The sequence below is a fragment of the Numida meleagris genome, chromosome 7 (assembly GCF_002078875.1).
Source record: "Numida meleagris isolate 19003 breed g44 Domestic line chromosome 7, NumMel1.0, whole genome shotgun sequence".
In the NCBI taxonomy this organism is placed as follows: domain Eukaryota; kingdom Metazoa; phylum Chordata; class Aves; order Galliformes; family Numididae; genus Numida; species Numida meleagris.
In genome coordinates, this window is record NC_034415.1 from 27,601,762 (window position 1) to 27,627,059 (window position 25,298).

At 41.4% G+C, this 25,298-nt stretch overlaps 1 protein-coding gene across 11 annotated transcripts in view; it reads left to right on the forward strand.

Annotated features, from left to right (window-relative positions):
• Positions 1-25,298, forward strand: part of PATJ (PATJ, crumbs cell polarity complex component) — a 147,142-nt gene that overhangs the window by 100,607 nt on the left and 21,237 nt on the right. For all 11 annotated transcript variants that reach the window (XM_021405454.1, XM_021405461.1, XM_021405453.1 and 8 more), the window contains 7 exons: positions 1,022-1,094; positions 4,650-4,742; positions 9,146-9,217; positions 9,692-9,809; positions 10,378-10,511; positions 22,955-23,038; positions 24,923-25,116. In XM_021405454.1, coding sequence (XP_021261129.1) covers positions 1,022-1,094; positions 4,650-4,742; positions 9,146-9,217; positions 9,692-9,809; positions 10,378-10,511; positions 22,955-23,038; positions 24,923-25,116 — 768 coding nt within the window. The remainder of the gene's footprint in view (positions 1-1,021; positions 1,095-4,649; positions 4,743-9,145; positions 9,218-9,691; positions 9,810-10,377; positions 10,512-22,954; positions 23,039-24,922; positions 25,117-25,298) is intronic.

The window sequence follows — 25,298 nt, forward strand, 5'->3', positions numbered from 1 at the left end:
AATTCGGAGACTCCGAAACGCTTATGAAATTCAAGGGCTTCATTCTGTGCATTGCTCAGCTTTCTGCACAGCCCTGTGCACGTGCATGTACGTGTGTGCACCCCGGGCACTTTGGTTCTGCTCGCAGTGCGGCTGGTGCCTCTTGGAGGCTTTGAGCAGGGCCAGAAGGAGAGCTGGGAGCCTGTACGGAACCGAGCGGCACAGAACGGATTCCTTTGAATTGTATGGCTGGTTGGTTGAAGATAAGTAAATTAATTCACCAGCGTTTGCCTGTAGGATTTATCATGTCAAATGCCTGTGATTGAATTTCCCATACGCGGCTCTGCTGAGAGCTATTGATTTATAGCATTGACTTTCAGTAATCAGAACGTACTAGCTTCACGTATTTAACCCTTCAGAGATAAAATGAGAATTTTTTTTTCAGGCATTTCTATAAAGCGCTTTTAAGCACGTGCTGGTTGAATATTTTCTTCCAGAAATTAGAGGGAAAATTTGTGCTCGTATTACAGTAAACCTGGAAGATAAATAGGTGCAGAAATCAAACCCTGAAGTTCCACTGTGTGAGGAGTCAGAATGTGAGAGGAAAAGCATTGTAAGTGGTTTAATTTGTAAGAAGGTTTAATGTTTCAGCAACGTGAATGTTGGACAGCCTAAACGAGCAGTTAACAAGTAGAGACTTTATTAGAAGAGGCTAACAAAGTATTAGCACACCTATTGATACATAGGGGCTATAAACTCCAGCTGCATCCTCTGATAATCCACATTAAATTAGATTTCCAAGGTCTGCAATGTCAGGATCTCCCAGCTGAAACTTCTGTGGTCCCAACAAGGGGTATAATCTATTTGCTAGCAAAGAACACAAGCAAAAACAAAGTGCTCTTCTAGACTCTAACTTCTGGTAAGAAGCAATTCTTATGCTAGTAATAATGTTTTCTTAATGAGCAAAAACAACTCAAAGGAAACATTTGGCTGTTGTGGTTTACCTTGTAATAAGTTGGTTGTTTGCTTCTTTGTTGTACAGAAATGAAGATGCAGTCAATCAGATGGCTGTTACTCCTTTCCCATTGCCTACCAGCACCCACCCTTCTATTGAGGTAAGCTTTGTGGGCTGGGACTTGTTCTGCTGCTGTTTTTCATTTGGGGGATTGATGTTGTTGTTTTAATTTGGGGTTGCTTAATTAGATAGATTAATCATCATTACCAGTTCATTATAAATTCAAGCACCTTGTCTAATTAAAGCCTGGATCATGAAATGCATTGGGTAGGAATTTGACCTACTAGGTGTGTTTTCTTCGTCGCTTTTTTTTATTGTTCTCATGATTACTGAAAGAGCTGGCATGCAATAATGACATCTGTTAATCAGATCATTGCTGTGCTTTGCCATCTCCCATCCTGCTCCTTTCCACAGGCTAGAGCAGTGGTCTTTGGCCTGGAGCATGGATATCCTCCTACAGAATATAAATATTTTGCAGGGGAAAGCTCACACATTTTTTGTTCTCTTTCCCTGAGAGTATTTTGTTTGCAGCACTAGCAACAACTAGCAGTGCTAAAGCGGTCACTGTGTACATGGCTCCATTCCAAGAGCATCTTGAGCCAATCCCAGCTTAATGGGGAGCATTGGTCCACAGATCCGTCTTGCAACCCAGCACTGTTCTCTATACTTCCTGGTCATTTTTTTCTGCTGTAGAAGCAGACATGGGCTGGTTGAGCAGGGACTTTCCATGCGCTGTTGTAGCATGAAATCTTCCAGTGCAGGAATTGCCTTAGCGTGGTAATGTTAGCGGTGTTTTTCTTTACTGTTCTTGCTGTCTCAGCCCCAGTGTAGACTAATTGCTCCCTTGTGCATCATGAATCCCTGCAGTGTCACCCCATTGTTATCATTTTGACATCTCAATACAGTGTAACTAAATTTTCTAGACAAAGCACATGTTTAGCCTTACTGTCGCTTTTTAATTCTATTTCTATTTGCACTAATAAAGCAAATGATGCTTTATAATTCAATTGGGGTTGGATCTTGCCTTGAGTTGACAAATTCAGGTGCACTAAACTCCTGATACTTCAGTGGGCATTACTGTGAACCCACAGCACCGGGCCATGCTTGGCAGCACTGGATGGTTTTACTGGTCGCACACTTGCTATTGCTTTCTGGACTGTATTAGCACCAATGGCTGCTTCCATACAGACACTGAGCTGCTCTGTACTGGGAGAAAACTGCTCAGATTTTGTTTGGATCTGCGTCATTTTGGGGCAGTGCTTTGGCTTTTCTTTCCCCATCAAAGCAGAATGCTCCAGGTGCAGCTGGTGGATTGCAAATTACTCTACAATTAACAGAGCCCGAGTTCATTCCGTTTTTGTTGACTCTTTAATACCTGTGTTTGTTCCAGGCTTTGTTCAATATTAGTGTCTTTGGGATGGACCACAAAGCTTTGTTTAGTCACATGCTGTTCTGTGGTCAAAAGACTGCAATTAGACTCTCCCGGCATGTGGAGGCAAAAAACCTCAGTCTCGTGTGCAATATTTGCCTTTCAAGGTGGATGTGTTGGCTGAGCTTTGTGCATTACTGGCAAGCTCTTAGTGTATGTGTTGCCTCTGTCTTCAGAGGTAAATGATGTGCTTCACTTCTAGTTGAGCATCTTTTTATTCTGTGAGATAAATATACCCCAAAGACACTCGTGTGGCATAGAACTTGAAATTGCTTTCCTTCATCAGCTGTTTGTGTCTTAAGAAAGCCTGACTCTGCTTTTGTATCTTGAAATACAAAGTAAATATTTATCATGTGGTACATGATATACGTGATATGTACATGAATCTAGTCAGATCACGTTAAATAGCATAACTAGTGTAAAAAAAATATCAGGGAACCATAGATACCGTATACTGTTCTTCATCTTCTCTCTCTGTATTCGTTAATGCACTTTAATATGGAAAATGCAGAACAGCAAATAAGCCTCAAAATAAATCTTGCTTCATTGCATGGATTGCACTACAGGATAAGACTACACTGTGGTGTAATGCTGTGGGCATACTGCCAAAAGCAAAGTCTTTGCAAGAGCCTTTGTCAGAGTGGAGGGTGCTTCACCTCCTCAAGCAACTCTCAAGGTGGTTGCATAACTGTCATCTTAAGTGTAACATGTCTCTTGAAGTTTCAGAAGTAAGTTTGCTTCTGAAGATCTTGCACATTGATTCACCGAGCATAGTTCATTTTCCTTTGAAAGAGCTGCTCCGAAGTTGGATCAAAGGGGCTCAAGTGTAAATTTAAAGAAATGTAGATCAAAAATATCTTCAGACTCAGAACCCGGTTGGTTTTATAAATAAAACTAACCCGTTAAGTTTTATGTGTAGCCAAATGGGTGATAATTTAAACTTCACATTCTAACTCAACCTTTGTCCTGGAAAGATGCTGTTTGTTGGTATGGGAAGGAAATATTTTTCCTTGCATGTATGTGTTTCTTAAATATATACTCATTGCATAGAGAAAATAGCAGAAAGTCCTGATCAGACAAGATTTCTTAGTACACTGCTATTTTTAAGGACCATTTTTGTTTAGAGTCCTCTTCAGAAAGAGAAAAACCTGTTATACCTTGGGTGCAGTATATGTGTGCAGCACGTGTTCAAAGCCTTCCAGTATTTAAAGGGAGTTTATAAACATGAAGGAAATCAATATTTTACGTGGGTAGATGATAGGACAAGGGGGAGTTGTTTTAAACTAACGGAAGGGAGATTTAGATTGGATGTCAGGGGGGAGTTTTTTTACTGAAGAGAGTGGTGAGGTGCTGGAACAGGCTGCCCAGAGGCTGTGGATGCTCCTTCCTGGAGGTGTGTGAGGCCAGGTTGGATGGGGCCCTGGGCATCCTGCTCTAGTAGTTGATCTAGCAGCTGGCAGCCCTGCCTGTGGCAGACGGTTGGAACTTGATGATCCTGGAGGTCCCTTCCAACCCAAGCCATTCTATGATTTTTTTCAAAGCCAGAGATTATGCTGGAGGAGCTTCTGGAGCACATCTTGGGCCTAAAGACATCAGTATTTTCACCATTAACTTCACTCATTCATTCTCCATTGGCTGTCTCTGAATGCTCTTCTCAGTATTCTCTTAGTGATGTGCAGAAGTAATTGAATCCTGAGGTGACATTTGCTCTTCAGATGGAGGACAGTGCTCCAGGCTTAAGCCTGCTGAGTGTGGTGGCCACGTGCCCTGAGTAGAAGGGCTTTGGCCTTGGTGATTCCTCCAGGACAGAGTGCTCGGTCCTGGTGCTGCCAACCCACTCAGCACGCAGGAAGGAACAGAGGGATTCTTTCAGCACATTGAGCATGTGGGAAACTCATCTCCTCTCTAAAGGTCCGGAGGAGGCCTCCAGTTTGATTTGGCCATGAATGTTGACCTAGATCTGCTGCTGGGTGCTGTTATCAGACTGCCTCATGGTACTTGGGGCTGGCTGAGTGCAGACTGAGGTCTGTCTTTCAAAACTTGTATCACGTATTTGTCCTCTGACATTGGGATGCTTTAATTGTGGATCTTTTTTTTTTTACTTTTTCATGCTGCTTCTTGTTTAGAAAAACAAAAGGAAAGGTAAAATTGTCTTTTTTTTTTTCTTTAGCTGTTATGGGGGATCATAGCTCTGTTTTTAAAACTGCTTTCAATCCTTTCTACCAGGATCACGGCTGCACTGAAACCCCAAGCAGTGAAGACGACCCAAGCTTGGACGTTGTCATGAAAAGCCTGACCGATGAGGAGTCCAACAAAGCTGTAAGTCACTTAAAGCAATGCTCACAAACAATCACAGCTTAGAATATGTGGGCTCATTTGCTTGTTTTGGCTTTTTTTTTATCTGCCTTTGGGTTGGAGTGTTAGAGCACACTTTTGTAGAATAATTTCCAGTGTGTGTAAGAGCAGCATCAAATCTTTTGCTCTATGTACATAGCCTTCATCGTGTGTTTTCATGAATTGTGATATCAGTATAATTTATTAAAATATTGAGGTAGGTATTTGTATGTAGTGTTCTGGCTTTCGCTGGAGTTCTCTCTCTGTTAGGGGATTTGGTTTCCACGCTTGCTATTCATGTGTGACAAACATCAGGAAAAAAAATATGGTCTGTAAATCATTTTCTTATTTATATTCATAGCTTCATAAATTCTAAGGCCAAAATGGCTATTATCATAATCTGGTCTTGCCTCTTGAATAACATAGTTACAGAGTTACTATCAGTAATTTGTGCATCGAGCCCATAACTTCTGATTTAATATGTTACTGTCAGTATCCACTGTAATAAATACTGAACTTCTCACTGGTACAGATAGGTTGTTGTTGCTTAGTATGTCAGGGTTGTGCATTACAAGAAATCTAAAAGTCCTTCAGAGTTCAATTTTAATCTCTTTTTTGGACACTGTGTTGAAAGTTTAAAATGGAAAACTACTATGTATGCTGAAAAGCAGCTAACCTAGAGGTACGTACAATGCGCTGAGACAGCCTCTTCCCAGCAGTCCACTCTTTTTTCAAGGAGAGCATTCTCTGAGACTCGCTGCATGTGCACAGTTTGTGTGTGCAGTCCTTCACTGGGGAAAAATGACACTTGATTTCCTAATTTTTTTTTCCTAATTGCTTCTGGCTCCATCGTATTTTTATGAGTTGAACAGATTTATGGTATCCTATAACTAGTAAATATTTAACAAATCCATGAACTCCGAGAGTTAGGAAGTAGCATATAGTATTTGAGTATCAGAATTAACCAACCATTTAAAATGGATTGGTTCACATTCCTAATGAATTACAGATGCATTGAATTATTTATGTAAATATTTCTTAGCTTTGTTCAGAGTCCTCATTTGGGCTGAGATATAAAGGAATCAGGAGTTTTCTTGTGTTCATTTATAGGTGCAATTCACTTCCTTTTATTGCTGCTCTTGCTCAACTTGGCAAAAAAAAAATGATGGGTTACAGAGTAAAGTGGACGAAAAGATGCAAACTAAGTTGTAAAAAATGATCTCTTTCTGTAGGATATGGTGCTGTGCGCCTTCTTGAAAGATAATTGAGGGAATACGAATAAAAAAAATAAAAATGGAAAAAAAGAAGTGCAGCAACCCAAGATAGGCATTGAGGCAAGATGCCACTGGGACAGCAGGGGACACAGAAAATACTGGCAGCTTCTGTTCAGACTTGATATGAAGCAAAAAAAGTATAACTTAATGTATTTTAGACTGACCAGTAAAGATGACATGAGAGGATGTGACATTGATGTAATGGAAGGATGCAGACTAGGGCAGTGGGAAGGTAAGAGAAGACAAAAGCATTCACTTGTTGAGAGCGTGCATGTGAGGAGAGCATCAGTATAGTGCTTTGTTTGGTTTTCCTTTCTGACTGCCCATACCATCTCATCTTTCCCTCTACATATTTTTTTCATGTAACAATGATTAGCTGCTACAGTTTGCCCTTTGGAATTGGGAATGCAGCGTCCAGCAGGCCCACAGGGGAAGCAACCTGCCCCAGGTCACTGGCAAGACCAGGAGTGCCAGTCTTGGGGCTGCTGCGTAGCTCTGCCTCTCTTCCATGGCATTTTGCGTGGAGGTGATTTATTGATTTATTTTATTTTTACTTTTTTCCCCCATTAAATAAATACCAAATATTAAGGACTGGGAGGTGGATCTAGACAAGTGTTTGAATGCCTGCAGATGTGACTGCTCAGTACCTCGTGGCTTCAGTTGGGCCAGCCCTTAATTTGGAGGCATTAAGTGGATGAAAAATACTGGAGACAAGCTTCTGAATGTCAGATATTTCTTTCCAACAAGATTTTAAAATTACATGGCAAATATTTCTAGAAAGCCTACCTTATTTTCATAAATGCTGAAATAATTTGGTTGTCATCAGACCCTTCAGACCGGGAGGATATGGGCTCAGAGTCATTGTGGCATTAAAGCTTCAACGCTGCAATTGCAGCCCAAGATTTTGAGGTGTTTTGGGGAAGAGAGATTTCTGTTGCAATCTTTTAGTGACTGTTGAGGCAAAAGAAAACAGTGCCTTGTTTTTCATAGCGTGATGGCTGCTACTGGAGCCTAACGCTGCTTCACCGTTGTTATTGAATTTCTCAGTCATATGTCAGGATAAATCAGGAATGTAAAAGTCAACATGTGAGATCAAGTTCACTGAGTAAACAGAAAGTATGTGCTTATCAGCAGATCTTCTGCAAGTGCATACAGCTCAAAGCACAGACAGGATGTCTCACCAAGCGACAGCAGCAATAAAAAAAACTATTCCTATCGTTCTGTGTTGCTGATAAATTTGTCGGTCTCTCCCGAGATGCTTTTTGTTGTCACTTCATCACTTTATACTTTTTTAAGTTATGCAATGGACATCGTTGCAGACTTGGATGATAAGAAGGGTAAAGAAAACAACTTTATATCTGAACTGGAGCCAATGGAAGTGTTAGGCAATGCCTGCAGGCTTATTAGCTGCTGTTTGAGGTGTCCTGATAGCAGGCCCTGGTGCTCTGAGCACTGCTGCTCTCCTGTTTTCTGTAGGGTGGTGCTGAAGGGAATCAATAGATGGGGGCCTGGAGAGATTTTCAAAACTTTTAACTTTATGAAGGTGAAAGTGGCTTGAACAGTTGTTGGACATGCTCTGAAACACCTCGTGGCACGTGTGCATCACTTGCTGTCCTGCTGGTGGGATAACTACATGAGCTTCAGTATGGGGGAGTGGATTCACTTTGCTTAGAGATCTGAACTTGGAACAGCAGTCTGTCCTTGAGACAAACAGAAAAGTTGTTCTTGACACACTGACAAGGAGGAGGAGCTTCATAAGAATGCTTCTGGATGTATCTGGGAAAATGAATTCCATTAAGCCAGCTGGGTCACAGGCTTAGGACAAATGCTGAGCGTACAATGCAGTGCTGGAATGGCTGTAAATTTCTTCATCTTGTCTGGATGCCTCCAGCATAGTCTGAGCTTAAGTGGAGAGGATGAGAGGGTTTTAAAGGTGATGTATCGTGAAGTTTCAGATTTTAGTTGTGTATCAGAATGGAAAAGGAAGTGTGAAATTATTTTGTATTGCTCATTAAAACCATCTCTCATAAAGCGACAAAGCAATCTTCCCACTTCTCCCCCAACACTTCTGATAATGTGAGATTGAGATCACGCTATCTTACTTTTTTTATTATCCATTTGGATAAGAGTTTCTGTTGTACGATTACAGCAAGAAAAAAAATCAGGAGACAAGCTTATGGGGCTTGGCATGGTTACATATAATACGGCATCAGGAAACAAAACCTGTATTTCCAGGCTTGGTAACCTAAAATTTGATTTATGTTTATGTATGAATTGTCATCTTTATTAGAAATTCCTTTGAGCTGCAGAATATCTCCGTCTTTGGAAGTTGGAATTCAGCTTTTCAGAAAATTTGTTTATCAGTGCTTTTAACGTGAGGTAAAATAACTAAATCTAATGCTGTGATCAAAGTGGCACAAAGGTTTGGCACAAAGGGATAACAAAGGGAGGATACTAACTATCTGGAAGCACATGGAGAAAAAAAAATGTTCCTTAGTGAATTGCAAGAGTGTGGAAAGAAATTAGGATACAAGTGGTGCCTGTGATTAAGTGCCATTGTTTGAGACATTCATAATGAGGCTGCTTTATGCATTGTAAGCAGTTGCTTTATTTAAGCACAAGCAGTATGTTCAGTACCATGAGAAGCAATAAAAAAAAGAGAGGCCGGAGGGAACAGGTGACTTTGAACTCCTTTCAGCTATAGACACTGTGTGTTCTATACCTGTACGTTTCCACATCACATGGGAACGGCTGATCCCATCACCCCAGAGAATGTGCTTCCATCTCCTTTCTAGCTTCATGTTTTTCAGGAGCCATATAAACAATGCAGGATAATCCCCTCCCAGAAAATCCATTCCTAAAATGTTATGCTTGTGTGTTTTTAGTCATTCCTGTTAATCTCCATATTCGTACTAATTTCTAGTAATTCTTAATTCCTTTCTGTGTAACTCTTCTCACTTTTGGACTTCAGCTGTGTGCGCTAGAACATACTTCCAGTGATGATGAAATGTCACTCTATTTAACCAGAATAGTCATTTCTGGCTTTGGAGGATATTGAATTTAAGCTAATATTACATTTTCAATTACACCTCACTTTCTTTTTTGACTTTTTAGGATGTGAAATATAAAGCTGACAAACCAGTGTTGGTGGATCAGTCGGAAGTAGAGGAGCAGCTCCCAGAAAATGTAGGTGTATTTCTGTTAGGGAGCTGGATTTAGCCGAAGATTGTGTGATTCTGGGGGGACATGGATTAACTGGAGAAATACTAAAATAATCTTTGGGTGAGACGGGACTTTAAAACTGATTTCCTTCTCCTTCAGTATGTCAGAGCAGTCATACAGGCTAATGTCAAGAATGTTCTTTGTTCGAAAGAACAAAACAGTTATTTGGCATGAGAGGCACCACTGAGAAGGGTGAAGTTCTGTTCACACGAGCTTCCTACACAAGCATTGCTGGAAGCACGGTTATCTAGTCTTTCTGATTTGTCATTTATTTTTAAATTGAATGTTTTCAGTTCATCACCTATGCTTATTACACATTTCCCGTCTGTTGACTTGGTAGATTTAGTAGGACATGCTAATCATAGAGACAACTGGTCCGTAACATGCATTTCTGCATTTGATAACTGATCTCTTCCTTCCGCTGTGCTTCACTTTTAGGTCCTTAAACAGATCAAACAATCCAAATCTTCAGCAAAAGTACCAGTCAACTTGCAGGAGATATCCCTGGTGTCAGCACCTACTTATCTTTCTCCGGACACAGAAATCACAAACCGCAGTATGAAATATTTTCTGTTTTTTCAGTGATGTTGTATGTATTTAGTACCCCAATCCAGGATGGGTAATTGTTCCTGAGATAACTTTTGCTGAGATTTTTTTGAGTACCCAATGTATTTTAAGTTATTTTATAAAATGTCTACATTTTATTATTTTTGAAAGCTTGAAGATGTCTTTGCATGTTTCTTTTAACTTCTGTGTACAAAGGGGTTGCTCAAGTTTTTAATGAGAATAAAGGTAATCTGGGACATCCTGCCATTTCTATAGTGTTGGGAAATAGCTCTATCTACTCTGAATGGAACACACCTTGCTATTGTTATCTGAATTGCATAGGTCATATCTGAATTAAACGTCCTCCCAGACACATACTCTGAACATTTACTCCTAGAGCTCTGGAGCTGTTCTGATTTAGAGACTTCAGAAGTGACTCACCATAATCTTCAAGGTTGATTTAGATTGGATGAAGAGCAAAACAAGAGAGTTCTATTAGTTGCTGTCATATGACTACTTTGTTTTATTTTCTCTTGTCTGATAGCGTGACTTGTTCATTTACCTTCTCGTGTTCTTAGATGTCTTACCACCTCCACTGCCTGTGGATCCAGCGACATGTCCTATTGTTCCTGGACAGGAGATGACTATAGAGATATCTAAGGGTCGATCAGGACTTGGACTCAGCATTGTTGGAGGGAAAGACACTCCACTGGTGAGCTTCTGTTAAACTCATATTACTGTCTCTGCTAAAGAATAAGAGGTAAAGAAACTATGCCATTAGTCTCTTACTGCCATAATGAATTGGTCAGTACGTAGAGGAGAAACTAGAAACCACAATCTTCAATATCACATTGATGATTTTGCCTTCTATCAATTGTTTTCTATTGTAACTGTGTGCCTTCAAGCTTAATCTGACCTTGGCTATGCTGTTCAAGAAAAGAAATTGTCTTCATCTATTTTAAAATATAACAGTTCAAGTGTAAACTCAGCGAGTTATTTATGCTAAACCCATTTCTGCCTTTGCTGTTGATGTTTTCATTCCTCTCTCCATTTAGGACATGCTATATTTTGAAATAGCTTACTTTTTAAATGTCACATTCATTTATTTCAGTAAACGTGTCTGTTACAGAGGAGTCTTTATTGGGTTCTTCTGAATCTCATGCCACAGGGAGACGTGGAACAATAGACCTGCTTTGTTGTCTGCAACTGTTCCCCAAAATATCATGTCAGTTCATCATTAAATAATAAGGTGTTTTGCATGTCAGCAGCCACAGATTTTAAATAGTTGCAGTGTAATAATCTTTTTCCAGACCAAGGAAAAAAGCAAGTGTAAGAAATGAAGTCGTTTTATTTTTGCAAATCGTAGGCTGTATCTTTTACAGCATGAAAACTGAAAATGGAAAAGGTTCAGCTTGCCATCCCACTTATCCAAGTCTCTGGCTATGGGGGGACTGAATGAATTACTGTTTCACATGGAGATAGATCTGAGTTACTCTGAAAGCTAAATCAACCGATATGGTTTTCACTCTGTCCAGCCATGCACTGTTTTGTATCTACTCTCTTTTTTATCCAGCTCCTCAGCGCTGAGTAAATTCAAATAGCAATTTCAGCATGAATCATCTCTCTGCTTTTTTCATTTAACTGGAATTTGGAAATTATATGTGGCGGTCTGTCAGATACAATCTGGTACATGTCTTTCATGAGATTTTCATATAAATAAATGAAAATTACAACTACTTTACAGAGCAGATGAGAAAAATGCAAAAGTTTTATTGTTTAAATTGAGAAGATGGTTTTGGTTAAGGGTTGTACTTTCATTACTTAATTCATTAAAGTGTCCTTGTAGGAATTTTTATTTAAAAGATCTATGCAGTAACTGTGAAATTCATGGGAGGAGGGAGGTCTGAGTTCCAGCGTTTCTCATTCTTGCATTACAGGACCTCCCAGAATGAGTCCCTGCAAACTGTTCTCAAAACAGGCAACCAGGGATGTGTCTTCAGATGATGGGGTCGACATCACTCTGGTCCTGTACTACCAGTCCCCACAAATTATTCCCAAATTATTTTGATATTTGATGTGGTTGGTTTTTTTTGCCATGAAGTCAAAGAGCTTTGATAAAGATCTGAAATAATTTATATAACAGAATGGGGAGAGGTTAAGAGGTAAAAGAAGATGATAATCAAGACTAAGAAATTTTCTGTCTATCTGAGTTTCTTGGACTAGAGAAGAAATACAACGAACAGATACTTGGGGCTGAGTGATCTATTTTTTCTTACTCTCCATCATTTAAATAGAGGGATGTATTTCACTTTCAAGACAGGCAAAATAAATTGACTTAAAGCTTCCCTGCTTATGCACTAGTGCCATAGAAGTTCATCACTTTCAAAGGTCCGGTGATGTGACAGAAATTGTATACCCAAGACCCACTGTTTTCTCCAGTGCAGTGAAGTTAATGCTGAGCTGTAATAGGTTTCAGTAGTTTTAGGTTTGGTTGGGGTTTGTTTGTAAAGGTATTTTTTGAAATGAGAATTGTCAAATCGAAGTGAGAATGGGAATAGAACGGCTCAGAGCTTATTTCTGGAGATGTGAAAAAGGAACTTGCTGTCTTTCATGCTCCTACAGTTCAGTGCTCACAGACCACAGAGATGAGATGCCACGACAGGGCCGTGGAAACGTGTTCCACTGGAGGCAGAAGGCAGAGTAGCAGTAAGTCAGGAGGACTGGTGCCTGTGCATGCTGCACAGCTGCAGAAACTTGTTCTGCCTTCCTCTCCTGTGAGAAAACAAGACATGGACACCTGTGTCTTCCTCCTTTTCCACTGGGGTATCTTTATTTCATACCTGCGCAGGTGTGCAAGCGGCTGCTGGGTGATGAAGGCTCTGAGCCCCAGCTCCTGTACCTCAGCAGTCATTTGTCAGAACTAGGGACAGAGGGAGACTGTGGTTTTCAAACGCACTTGATCTACAGACGCTTAGCTGGCTACTGGTTGTCAGCACTGATGCACAGCAGCAGTTTGTATGTGATAGGAAGGCTCACTTCAGAATGTTTTGCATCTCTTTTAAATGGCCCTAGCTTTTGGAATAATAAACTTGGCAGCCTGCGAAAGGGGCACATCAGAATGAAACATGGAATATGGCTTTTAAGCCATAACCTTACGAGTTTCATCAAAAATCATCAAGTAGTGACTTGAAAAATACAGCCTGTGAGCAGGAAGACTGAGTTGTTCGGGAGGTTGGAAAGTGATGGCTCAACCCCTGTAAAATGTTTTACTGTTGAGAAGATGACCATCCCATTAAACCTGCAAAACCTTTTGAGTTGCATGTATTTACAATAAAGGGTTGTGACTGTGTGCTTAAGAGAGAGCAGGAGAGCATCAGCTGGAAGGATGTGCTCATAGGAAAGGGGAGGGAAAGACTGTCCTGGAGATATGTCTTTATGGGGTCGGGTTCCAGGCTGCTGGGGATCCTGCTTCCTTCTGTTCTGAGGGTTGATGGGGTTTTGTTTTTATATTATTTTTTTCCTTCACTGTCTTTCCTTTCACCTTCTCCTTTACCCCTGAGAGAGCACAACACATGGCCTCTCCTTAAGGCAATTAAACTGCAGAGCGGAGCTGGCTGAAGTACAGGGCTTTCCATTTGCGAGAAGACTTTTTTTATTTGGTTGTAGTCCAATCAAACTAGTAAAAGTAACTCTCAGAGTGGGAATTCAAAAACAAAACATCCCCCATCTCCCTAAGAAAAAAAAAAATAAAAATCCCAAAATGAGGATTGGGGCTCGAACGCAGCTCCCCAGGACACCCTCCTGCCCTCTGCCTCCCCTGGCTGAACAATCTATAAAAGCCTGTCAGTCCCACCGCTGCAAATAGCAGCCGTAAACCTGACAGGAGTGTCACTGTCACTTGGCAGCTGCCAGCACTCCCAGGGCGCCTGAGGCGCTCCAGCTGCAGGGCGCCGGCCTTTAGGCCCCGGGAACATGGCTGACCTCGCGCAGCGCTGCTCCGCGCGCCGGGCAGGCCTCCAGCTGTGGGCCAGCAAGGCAGGGCTCTGAGCTAGTCCCCTAATCCGGGACCAGTGACCAGCACTGGAGTACAGGGCCAGCAGTCCTGTCGTTCGCACAGAGTTAGGAAATCTCCTTAGTTATTCTGCTTTTTTTTTTTTTTTTCCAGAGAATCGAGGATTCATTTAAGGAAGTTGTCCCCATATTCCTCCATATTGAAACTGTTTTCCCATAAGGAAATTTTCCCTTAGTGGGCATGGGCGAGGGGTTGATGGTGGGACTTGATGATCCTTGTGGTCTTCTCCAGCCTTGATGATTCTGCCATTTTATATAAATTAGGATCGTCAATTTACAATGATCTTAATCTTGGCAGTATATGGAAAAAAACATTGCTCTAAGATAAAAAGAGTTTCTTCCTAGGTGAGAGCACTGTTCTGCTTCCAGCTGGGTAATTAAATAATGGTCAAGTTGATAACTTGTAGTTATGGCTCTGTGTGCTGCCTGGGCAATGATACGCCACAGGGTGTTTGGGGCTGATGGAGGCTGGTGCACGGATATTCCCTCAGGCCGAGTTAGAAAACCTTAGGAACGGAGGAGAGTGTAGAGGCTCAGGTAGGGCTTGAAACCACAATTCAGTGCTGAAGATGGAATATATATTGAAAAAATGTGTTATAGGAGCAGTAACCTAGGGGTTCTTTGGAGCTAGAGTAGCTAGGAAGGCAATCAAGTATGTATCTTACAGGAGCAACAGAGAAGGAACAAAAGGAAGCCTTCTGTGTCTCATGTCTTTTTTATTGAAAAAGACGAGAAATCTCTTGTGTAGAATTTTTGTACTGGTTTGCCTGCTTTGATATATAATTTTTTTTTTGCTTTTGCTTTCAGCTGGCTTTAATAAAAAACATTTTAAGGCAATTAACAGACTTTAAGGTATTCCATCTGTAAAATAAAGTGGTCCGCAAAGCCAGGAAACTGGAAAACTTAAGCCACGATCCAAAAAGTAGCAGAATATGCCTGTGCTCAGCTATAATGCTAGTTGCTGTAAGAGCTGGTAACACAAGAGTCAGAAAGGAAAGTCTTTCCTAATCACCTCTGCTAGCCCAGGAGGCTTTCTGGCATGCAGCAGAGCAGGGGGAGCTTCGTGATGGTTGGGATGCAGTTTGACAGAAGAATATTTAGATTTATTCTGTCAGTTCAGGTGAGTCATACCTTGCATAAACCCCATCTGTTAAGGAAGGGCAAGGGAATAATCAAGAAAACAGTGACTTTAAATTGCAGCTGTTCAGGACTCGCTGTTTGCCCCTGGAGCTGTGAGGGCTAATTACCCTGCTAGGATCTCCATGCTGCCAAGACCAGGCTGTTACCAGCACCAGAGTCAGGTCTGCTATCTGTGGTTTGTGGTCTGCTGCACATTCAGCAGTGGGGACATACCTCAATGTGAGGACTGATGTGACTTCTCCGTTACTAAACAAACAAGTTCTCCATCAGTTGAGCTTTCTTTCCCCTCCCCCCCACTAATCTCAGTTGTATTTATATTCAGGCAAAAAACAGCTTCATCAGTTATAGATAGTCAAGGTCTGAGCAACTTTTCATGCAGCCATCAAGTCCAACTAAGACTGAACTGTTTCAGTGGAATATGCTTACCTTGTAACCACAAATGAAAAAGCAAGACATTGGCCTCAGGAGGATTTCATAAGTACATTCAGTGTAGATACTGATGCTGTTAAATCTACTGCACAATTAATGGAGCAACAGAAGAAAAATTGGTAATAGGAGTCCCAAGTTTTTTTTTTTTATCATGACTTGCATATTGTAGGGGAATACTTTGTGTTGGGAGGGAAAAACATTGAATTACTTGTTAGCTGTCACTGAGATGAAATAGAAGGCAATTTAATGACAGTGGTAAACGTAGTTAGCTTGAAATTGTGAGGAATTGCTTTGACTCTTGGTTGGATAATATAAAAATGAAATTGATGGATTCATCATAATTCCGAAAACGACATTAGGTTGCAGCAGCATGAAAAAAACAAACTGCTTTGTACATGAGATATCACAAATGGGAACTAAAGTAGTAAGTTTTGCAAATTGTATATTTGATAGATCTTTGGCAGCGCTTGAGCTGACTGTATAGCTAGCAACGATTTGCTTGAAGAAGTTGGTGTCTTCCAGGAGTGTAAATCAACCATAACATTTAAGCTAACAGTATACAAAAGCAGTAGGACATATCAAAATGGACTTCAGGGGTATCTTGTTTGCTGGCGGGTGAAACCACTGGCTTTGGCTTCATATCTTGTATGTGTTCAGGATCTCATGCATCCTTTATATCCTGCGTTATGCACAGTACGCTGTAAATTTTCATTTTTTTTATTTAATGAAATAATGAGAGTGAGAGAGTTAACATTTTAATATGTAGTTCTGTGTTTTATTATTCCCTCTAAAATGAGCATGTATACTTTTTGAAAAACTTGGGTTTGCTTTGGCATGTGATTCATAGAAACATAGCTCTTTCTATCATTCTGACTTAAGTCATATATTTTTACACTAAACATCTTATTACCTTAGTTTTATTATTTCAGAATCAAAGGAGAGCTTGCAAATGTCTATGACTGCAGACCGAAGGAATGTTAATGAATAGTGCCATTGAATTTTCAGGTTTGAGCTTTTCTGATCTTAGAGAATATAACTGTAAGCAAAAATATTATGCAAGCTGAATAAAATTTAAATAAATAAGGACCAGATGTAACTATAGGGGCCTATAAAATGTAATACAAATATTATCCACTTCCTTAAAATAAATCTGTATTTTAGTATGAAAAATTATATTCATATTGATGTTGTGGATTAATCTTTTTTATGAAAGCTGGCAAGTGAGCACCATCTCTTGCAAGGGCTTGTTCTTAAATGGGAAACAGACCTTTTGTTTTGACCTTGAGTAGAGAAGTTTTTCAGTATCATGCAATGGTAAAGCATTTTTACATTAACACAGTAATGCATTTTTACATTATACAGCCTGTTTTATTACGGTAGTGTTTGGCTTGGGATTTTGGGTGCCTGTTAATGGTTTGTGAATGCTAGCAGATTCAAAATATTTGAGTGTTGCAAAGAAGTATACGCAGCACACAGCATTAGGTAAACTTCTGTAAGAAGCCAAGTGATTTGCTTTGAGCTGACCTTCAGCTTTTGTTGCTGAGCTGCTATCTTTTAGGTTCCATTTTGATCTGCAAGTGGAAGATCCTATCAGAATTGTTGTAATTTCCTGTGCCTACAAGTAACGAGCAGCTGGCTTTATTTTGACTACTGAAAGATGCTTATACTGGGGCTAATTCTTCAGTAAAACACCCTGTGCAACTGGTTGATTTCTACTTTATCTGTGAACCAGCCTGTAAAAACGAAATGACAATTTTACTACTCTGGACAAAGTATTATAAATGTTGAAAAGGAAATAACTAATGATATTTAACTTGCCCTGGGAAAGAGATAAGTCTAATCCTGTAGTCAGCAAAAGCCCTTGTAACTTTATTATCTATACTAAAATTAATTTAGTGTAACGTTTGTAGCTGTGTAGGAAACTTGTTGAAGATGTGTAATAATAGCTTAGGAAAATGCAACTTGTCGACTAGCTCTGAAAGCATCTTTTCCTGGATGTTTTTTTTAATATGTAGCTTACTTCTTTGCATCCTCAGGAAAGTACTCGAATGCATGGAGGCAGCCTTTTTTCTTCTATCACGTACCATAATCATGATAGTGGAAAGATTGCATCCTCCTAACTACAGGCCAACCTGAGATGCAGCCACTTAGGATTAATACAATCCCAGCAGTTTGCTCTGCCTGCTTTCCCATCACTGCCCAGCCATGAAGCTTCCCAAAAATCTACTGTCACTGTTTTGATCTGGACAGTTAGCATTAGCCATCTGTGTGCTCAGAAGCGTCTGCTCTGGGAGACACGTACTTTTATTCCATGCAGTGCTCAGTTGGTCTGGGACAAGCGGTTGCTGGTGCCTGTGGTGGCAGAGAGAGCCTTATAGCCGTAGGGGACAGAGCTATGGATCTGGTTTCTACACCCATGGCTGTTCTGGTTTTTGTCTAATGATTACAGCTTTAAGAAGCACATCTTGGAAAGCACAGCCTGGGATTTTAAAACAACTTGTTTCCAACTGAGCACCTTACTCGGTGCTGCTTTGTGCTGGTGATTATTGCAGTCCTCCACATGTAGTGGTTCACTTCATTTCTGTGAAGTGCCTTTGATCCTGTCAAAATAATGGCTGGGTCTCAGACAAGTAGCAGAGCAAAGGCAAACTCCAAGTTAATAGTAGTTCAGTTAAAGGAATAGCTTGTTGTGGATGGTCTGAAGTAGTTAAGGACTATTCAGTTCTATGGTAAGAAGCCTCTACCAGAATGTAGGCCTTTTCCCTTTCAGATTCAGTCAGCTATGTGGGGATTTCTCTGCCCCAATTCTTTTGAAATTTCCCATCTTGCGTACTCTTCCACCTTGTATGAAACGATACCACTTCATCAAAATACCCACGGTGTTTACTGCTGAACCTCCTTTGTGTCTTGTGTCCGTTTACTCCTTCACTCTCCACTCCCAGCATTTGCAAACAACCCAGGTCTGGGGTTGATTTTTCCATGGAAAAGGGCACCTGCATTGCAAACTTGCCCTTCTGCTGAATGGCTGCATAGAAGAAACTGGCTCAGATGCTATAAACTTGCAGCAAACACGTGAGCGGTCCCAGCTTAAAGCCAGACAGCTTGTGAGCCTTCCTCAGCACTGTTTATGGTCCTGCAGGCTTTTAAGATTTGCTTGGTCAGTGGTTTTCCCAAATAGGAAGCTGACTTCGCCACCTCTCTCCCAAAGGTTCAATTAAGACAGAGCAACGTGGTCATTGCCTGAGGTCTCTGCCTTAGCAGTTCTCGACATTTAAGATACAGGGATTAAGCTGTCACTCTTACTGAATATAATTCTTAATGGGAGCGTTTCTATTTGTGCTCTCTGCTGATGGGTGAGTTGATAGCCTTCCCCTGCCAGGTCCGTGAAGTTGTTATAAATCAAGCGGAAGAAATACCCACAGCTGGGGGGGAGTTGAGATCAGATTCCCCAAGAGTTCAGCTCTATTCCCCTCCCTTAGAAGGAAGCACGATGTAGACCAAACTTGGTATGTCTTACATGTTCTATTTCTCAAAAGTAGATTCTCAGATAGGCAAGCTTGCAAAATTTAGCAGCCGTGCACTCACTGTTTGGTAGTCATTCCCTCCTCATTAATGCTGTTCTTCATGGTGTTGATCAAGAACTCTTCTGCTTCTCAGCCCTTGCCAAAAACTTTTTCTGTCAGTGTGAGAATTGGTGCTCATTTCCCTGCCCTTTGTTTGCAAGAAGGCTATGTAACAACCATAATATTCTGGTAAAGCAGTAGCAGGTGGGGCATGACTGTCCCACAGCCCAAACCTGAGCCTTCCAAAGCACTGTCTAATGTAATTCAGGGAGAGTTTGATAAGCATATCCCTTGTTAGGAGATCTGATGCACTTTGCTTACCAACCAGGTTCTTGCTGTGGTTTAGAACCACTCTGGTTGGGTTTTTAGCCATGCAGTATAAATAGTGTCAGTGTATTCAGCTTCATTCCACTGGACTGCAGGCCCTTCCATTTCATTAGCCTCCAATAAAAGCATTAGTTAGCTCAGCAGTAGCAGATAGCTTCCCTTCTAATTCGACTTCTGAAGTTTTCACGGTCAGGTAGTCTTGGATTACACCTGCGAGCATGGACTTTGTTTAGCATGAAATTATGCTGTTTTTACACCCTGGCTTGTTTTCTGCATCCTGCCTTCACGTACGGGAAATGTTAAACTTTGCATTAATTCCTGATTCTTATAACGGTGCCAGACTAAAGGAGAGTCTTTGTCAAAATATACAGAGATGAGAGCGGGAGGATTTTGAATGTATTTGTAGACCTTACGAAGTGTATGCTTTCAGCAACGAGATATCTTTCTTTAAATAGCAGTGTTCTTGATATGGTAAGAGTGTTTTTATTTCCCCCTTCTGCACTAACAGTTTTTGTGGCTCTGTCAAGCTGTATCATGGGCTGCCATAATCTATATGTAACTGGGAGTGAGAGGAGGATGCGAGAGAAAATCTGTCCACAGCCACTGTTAACATACAGCCTCCAGTTGGACATTGACACCACTTTCCCTCCCTCTCCATTTGACTGATTGATTGATTTTTTTTTTTTAACTACTTAAGTCTTGACTTGTCAAGATTCTTAGCACGCAATTGAATTTGAAGCTAGTGAGTAGGAGCTGCAGATGTTCAGTTACCAGAACCCATCCTTTAAATAAATGTTCTGTATTGGCTGAGTCGTGATAGATCCCAGTTTGTTTTCTGATGGACTGAGATGAGTGTTACAGCCCCAATCTGGCATTACAGATTGGGGCTCAGTAGTTAGATGGCTGGAATAATACGTTACGTCTCTTGACTGTGTGTTCAAACTCCTTTAAAATACTGGTGTCAATAAAAATATTTAATAACATCAGTAATTTCTAGCGATTTGTCATGGATGATCAAAACTAACAGAGTCTGTCCAGATCCCACTAGATTCAGTGGAAAAACATTACTTCTGGGTTAAATATGTATTGAGCTGATGCCAGAAATAACAGAGGTAAGACGTCTTCTGTCATAATTCATAAGCTAAGGAAGATAAGGCTCATTGATGCTATGTACTGTTGCAGTCGCATTTCTTCATTCTTTTTTTTTTTTTAATTGATTCGATAAGCAGCTTACAACTATGCTACTTTTTTTTTTTCTTGTAAAGAAAACAAACTGTTTGAGCAAACAGTATTTTGGCAGGTCAGCTGGGTGTTTCCTTCCAGGGTAGGCACAGACTGAACAGGAATGTACCTTTTCATGCCATATGTATTTTTAGTTCTAGGTCTGGCTTCTAACACATGCAGGAACCACAGAGTAGTGCCGAGTTGTTGCCTTTGCAAATAGATGATGCAGATTACTCAAACTGATAATGTTTGGAGGTTCCTGAATGTAAGCTTTATGTATGTGTGGTTTTATGTTTTCTAATGCGATACTGGAGAAAGCTGGTAGCTTCAGGGCTTTTTTAAAACAACCGCGGGTGGAAAACAAAGGAATGGGATTGAAAGTTCCTTGCTCAGAGGTTAGGAAATATCAGATTAAATAGTCTGAAAGGGTTTAATTAACCATCTTGCGTACATGCCCGGTCTGCTGTTACACCACCACATGCCATTTTTCTTCTGAACCTCTTATTCATCCACTGTCCTCGCGTGCCTGACTTGAACGATGCTGTCATGGTAAGCTGCTCAATAGTTTGTGTTCTCCTGTTGGCGATTTCTAAGTGCCTTCTGCCGAAAAGTGTTTGCAATAGTAAAAGTGAAGCGTGCTGTTGGAGTTCTAAACCTAAGATTCAGCGTTTCCCGAAGTTACCCACGATCAGCCTCAGGTGAAAAAATATACATAAAAATATACATCACTGTCACCCTGTTGGCTTTCACCCAGACAAAAGTCTCTTGTGTTGACTAGAGTTACGTGATCGTTTTGAAAACAGAGGTAACATAAAAGAAAAAGAGACTGAGAGAAGATCTCAGATGTGCAGCAGAGAGGCGCGGCAGTGCTGCTGACGTGGACTGCATTGCTCGGTCCCTTTGGTAATTACTGCTACAGTTGTTTCAAGAAAACCCTGCAGTTGCCAATGGTATATTTTTTTTTTAAATCAAACTGTTCTTTTGATTTTCTTAATTACCATGGTACACAGCTCATAGTATTTTGCCTTCATTTATGTAGATTGAAATCTCTTTTTCCCCATCTGGGACACTCGTATCAGCTGTAATCCATTTGTGATTAAAACCCTTCAGGCTTTTTGCAGTGGCTGGTGTACATGTATCAAACATGAAGCTTACAATGGCAGTGCTGTGCTTCAGCAGCGGCGGAGCGGCTGTAGATACAAGTTTACATCATTAAATAAGGTGTAGTGGGAATGAAAGAGAGTAATGCTCTCGGTGTTGTCTTGATCAGAGCACTAGCTCTAGGGCATTCGGGTTCTTTCTGTTCAACGTACACCATGTGTGCTGGGGAAGCACTGCAAAGCAACATGGCAGGGGGGTTAACTCGGTGATGAGAGATGTAGTATCTACAGTGTTATCAAAACACAGGCGCACTTCATTCTCACACAGCCGCTATTTCCTGCTCCTGCCACGAGAAGACCGCGTGGCATGGTGTGCACCCCACCAACCCGGCACAGCAAGAGCCTTGTGCTTGGCTGGTGTGGCAAGCTCCTGAAGGAGCTCCGTAGCCACAGTGGTTGTGTTTGTCTGAGGGCTGGGCTGTCTGATACCTGCTAACTAAATCACCGCGTGTTTATCCTCAGCAATTGTCAAGGAAAGAGAGCGGCTGGTGGCCCTGAAGTGGGCCATCTATTTGCGAGCTCTGGTAGTGTCACAGCTGAAGCTCCGTAGCAGGATGTTCACCTATTTGTTTCAGAGGGGGGAAAAAAAACCTCAAACCAGAACAATGCAAAGGGAAAGCACCAGCAAGAGAACAGTATGTTCTTTGTAATGCTTTTTCTTTGGGGACATCTATTGCTGGCAATAAGATTAAATCACTGCAACCTTCCCTGAAGCTACATCTGCCACTGCCTACATTTTCCAACCTCAGTAATAAACTAACATTTGCCATTGTTCGTTTCTTCTGGATTTCATTTCTTACAGATTTAACCAGCGCTATTTACCACAAGGCATTCAGCTCTTGCTTAAAGCGGAGACCTATGCCAAGTCCCTAAAAACATTCAGCGCTCCAAAGAATCTGGTTTTAAATTATATCATAAAAAGTAGACGATATTAATACACCAGTTCACACCGAGTTCACGAATTGCTCGATGCCGATGTATAAAACTGATAAGAGCCACAGAAGCCCAAAAAGCTCTAGCTGAGACTACCCTGCAGTGGTGAACAAAACCCTTTTTACTTTTTTATTAGCTGTCTGTATGTTCTGAGCGTGGCAGTATTTTTCTTATTGGGAACGATGGCAGCTATCTCTGTGTATGGTGGTAGCGCTCTTTCTCCCGACGTGACCTGCATGGGGCTGCGGTCTGGGGTTGTGACACACGGGGTGCTGTGGGGAATGCTCAGCAGCCCTTTGTCCCCACAGGACGCCATCGTGATCCATGAAGTTTATGAAGAAGGGGCGGCAGCCAGGGATGGCAGGCTGTGGGCCGGCGACCAGATCCTTGAGGTAAGCACATCTCTGTGTATGTGCTTGTGTCTGTCTCACGTAGATCTGTACTCGGTTCGGCGTGGCTTTCTCGTAGGGAAAACAGGGATCATTGGTAGGATTGGTACGCAAAGCTCTTCCTCCATCGCTGAGAACACCCTGACGCATTCGTATTTCCTTATATATTCATATCAACTGAAGGTACCAATTGAGAATACGTTAAATTTAATCGAACAAGGCGGCTCTCGAACGGCACAGCTCAGCTGTCGCGTCCGATCGGTGCTCCCACACCAAGGCCTGGCTGCAGCTCCCACTCGGCCAGCAGGCACCACAACGCCAAGCACGGCTCTGCCTTCAGCCAGCAGGCGGGCTGAGCTGGGAAGGGGTTAAGAATGAGGGGCTGCTCTGCACATGAAACTTGCGTCAAGCAGCGGTCGGCGCAGCTGCTTACAGTGTCTCGCTGTCAGCTCAGGACAAATTCCCAGCATGGCCATTAAGGCGTTAGTGCGTAGGGTTAGAAAAATAGCGAGGGGTACTTGGGGAGCTGTCTTTACAGCTCTTGCACTGCAAATATTTTTTTTAGCGTTCGGGCTGAATGTTGTTTTCATTTTATAAATAACTGCGCATTAGCAGAGCACGATAATTAGCCAGGGGATAAAAATGGGGAAGGTTAATTAATTCTTCACTGGCCAAACAGGAAAGTGCTAATGTTTGTGCGCCATAATATTGTTATTATTTCAGCTTTTAAAAGCTGTACTAATGAAGCAGAAGGATGACTGAATTAGATTCAGATTAGTGTGTAAAGCACACATAGATGCCTGTGTCAAGAAAATAATACTGATGTGTGCAGAGTTAGCACAAAAGACTATAATGACGACAGACTAGTTTTAATTATCTTCATGTAAAATTAAGTTAAAATGGTTATAACTTGGCATATTTAGAGATTCAGAGAAATATTTTCCTTGCCTTAAAATCTGTTATGTTGTGTAAGTGTATTGAGACTGTATTGTTACACAGCTGCAGCCCATGCTAATTCCTACAGCATCCAAACATTGTTGGGTGTTGCACTGAGAGACGTGGTTTAGTGGGGAGATGGTGGTAGGAGGATGGTTGGACTGCATGATGTTGGAGCTCCTTTCCAACCTTGGGGATGCTACGATTCTATGGTTCCTAGCCAGACTTTGAAAGTGAAATGGATGTTTTTTTGGTATTGACAAAGAAAAGATAGTTTTGTCAACAGGATATGGGCAAACACTTCAAGGGGTATCCCGGTATCAGGCTTGGCAAAGTTAGGAGATCAGATTTCAAGTTGCAATAGTTTTTTTTTTCTGGTACTTTAGCATTCAGTCAGAACTTCTTGTTCAATCTGATAATACTAAAACATTGCCAGCTTATTGTAAGAGAAATGTAATCTAGTGCTCCAAGAGTGGTCTTGTGTGCCATCTATTGGAACAAAGCAAAATAACCACTCAGTGCGTCCTGCCTGGGCTTCACCATGGCCATTGCTAATGATGCCAGTTCCTTGTGCCCTAAAGCTGTATGGTGAGACCTAGCCAGGGAGGAGGAACTTCAGCACTGCTACCGGAAGGGAAGGAGGGCTGCAGAACTACAGGGAGCGCTTCCTGCTTTGTGTGGTTGCCACGTTGTAGGCATTGGTTGAGGCTCCAGCATTTAGAAAGCAAGATGGAACCCCCACAAAGCTTAGGATCCAAAATATTTTGATTGTTTGGATTTAATCTACACAGCAGCACGAAGCACACCATCTCATTCAGTAGCAAATCAGAGCACTAAATTAGAGTGCCAAGAGGTGTCAGTTTGACAAATTTTTCTTGTCACGCAAGGGTAGGATGTGATGAAAGGATTGCTCATAGATGTCATTTGGAAAGAAAACTCTGATTATTTCAGGTGAACGGGATCGATCTGCGGAACGCCAACCACGAAGAAGCTATCACTGCGCTGAGACAGACGCCTCAGAAGGTGCAATTGGTTGTTTATAGAGATGAAGCTCATTACAAAGATGAAGAAAACTTAGAGATTTTCCATGTAGATATTCAGAAGAAAACAGGCCGAGGACTAGGGCTCAGCATAGCCGGAAAACGGTAAGAGCATCTCTGATCAGACTGCACTGCAAACAGGAACTACCTTGCTTTTTGCCCTTTGAACAGCTGTAGCCATTAAATGGAATATGAAATAAAGGAAGAAGCCCGCAAGCAGAAAGATTTTGCACCTGAGTACCTTCAAGGATGTTGTGGGGTTGTGAAACTGGCTTCTCCATTAGAGC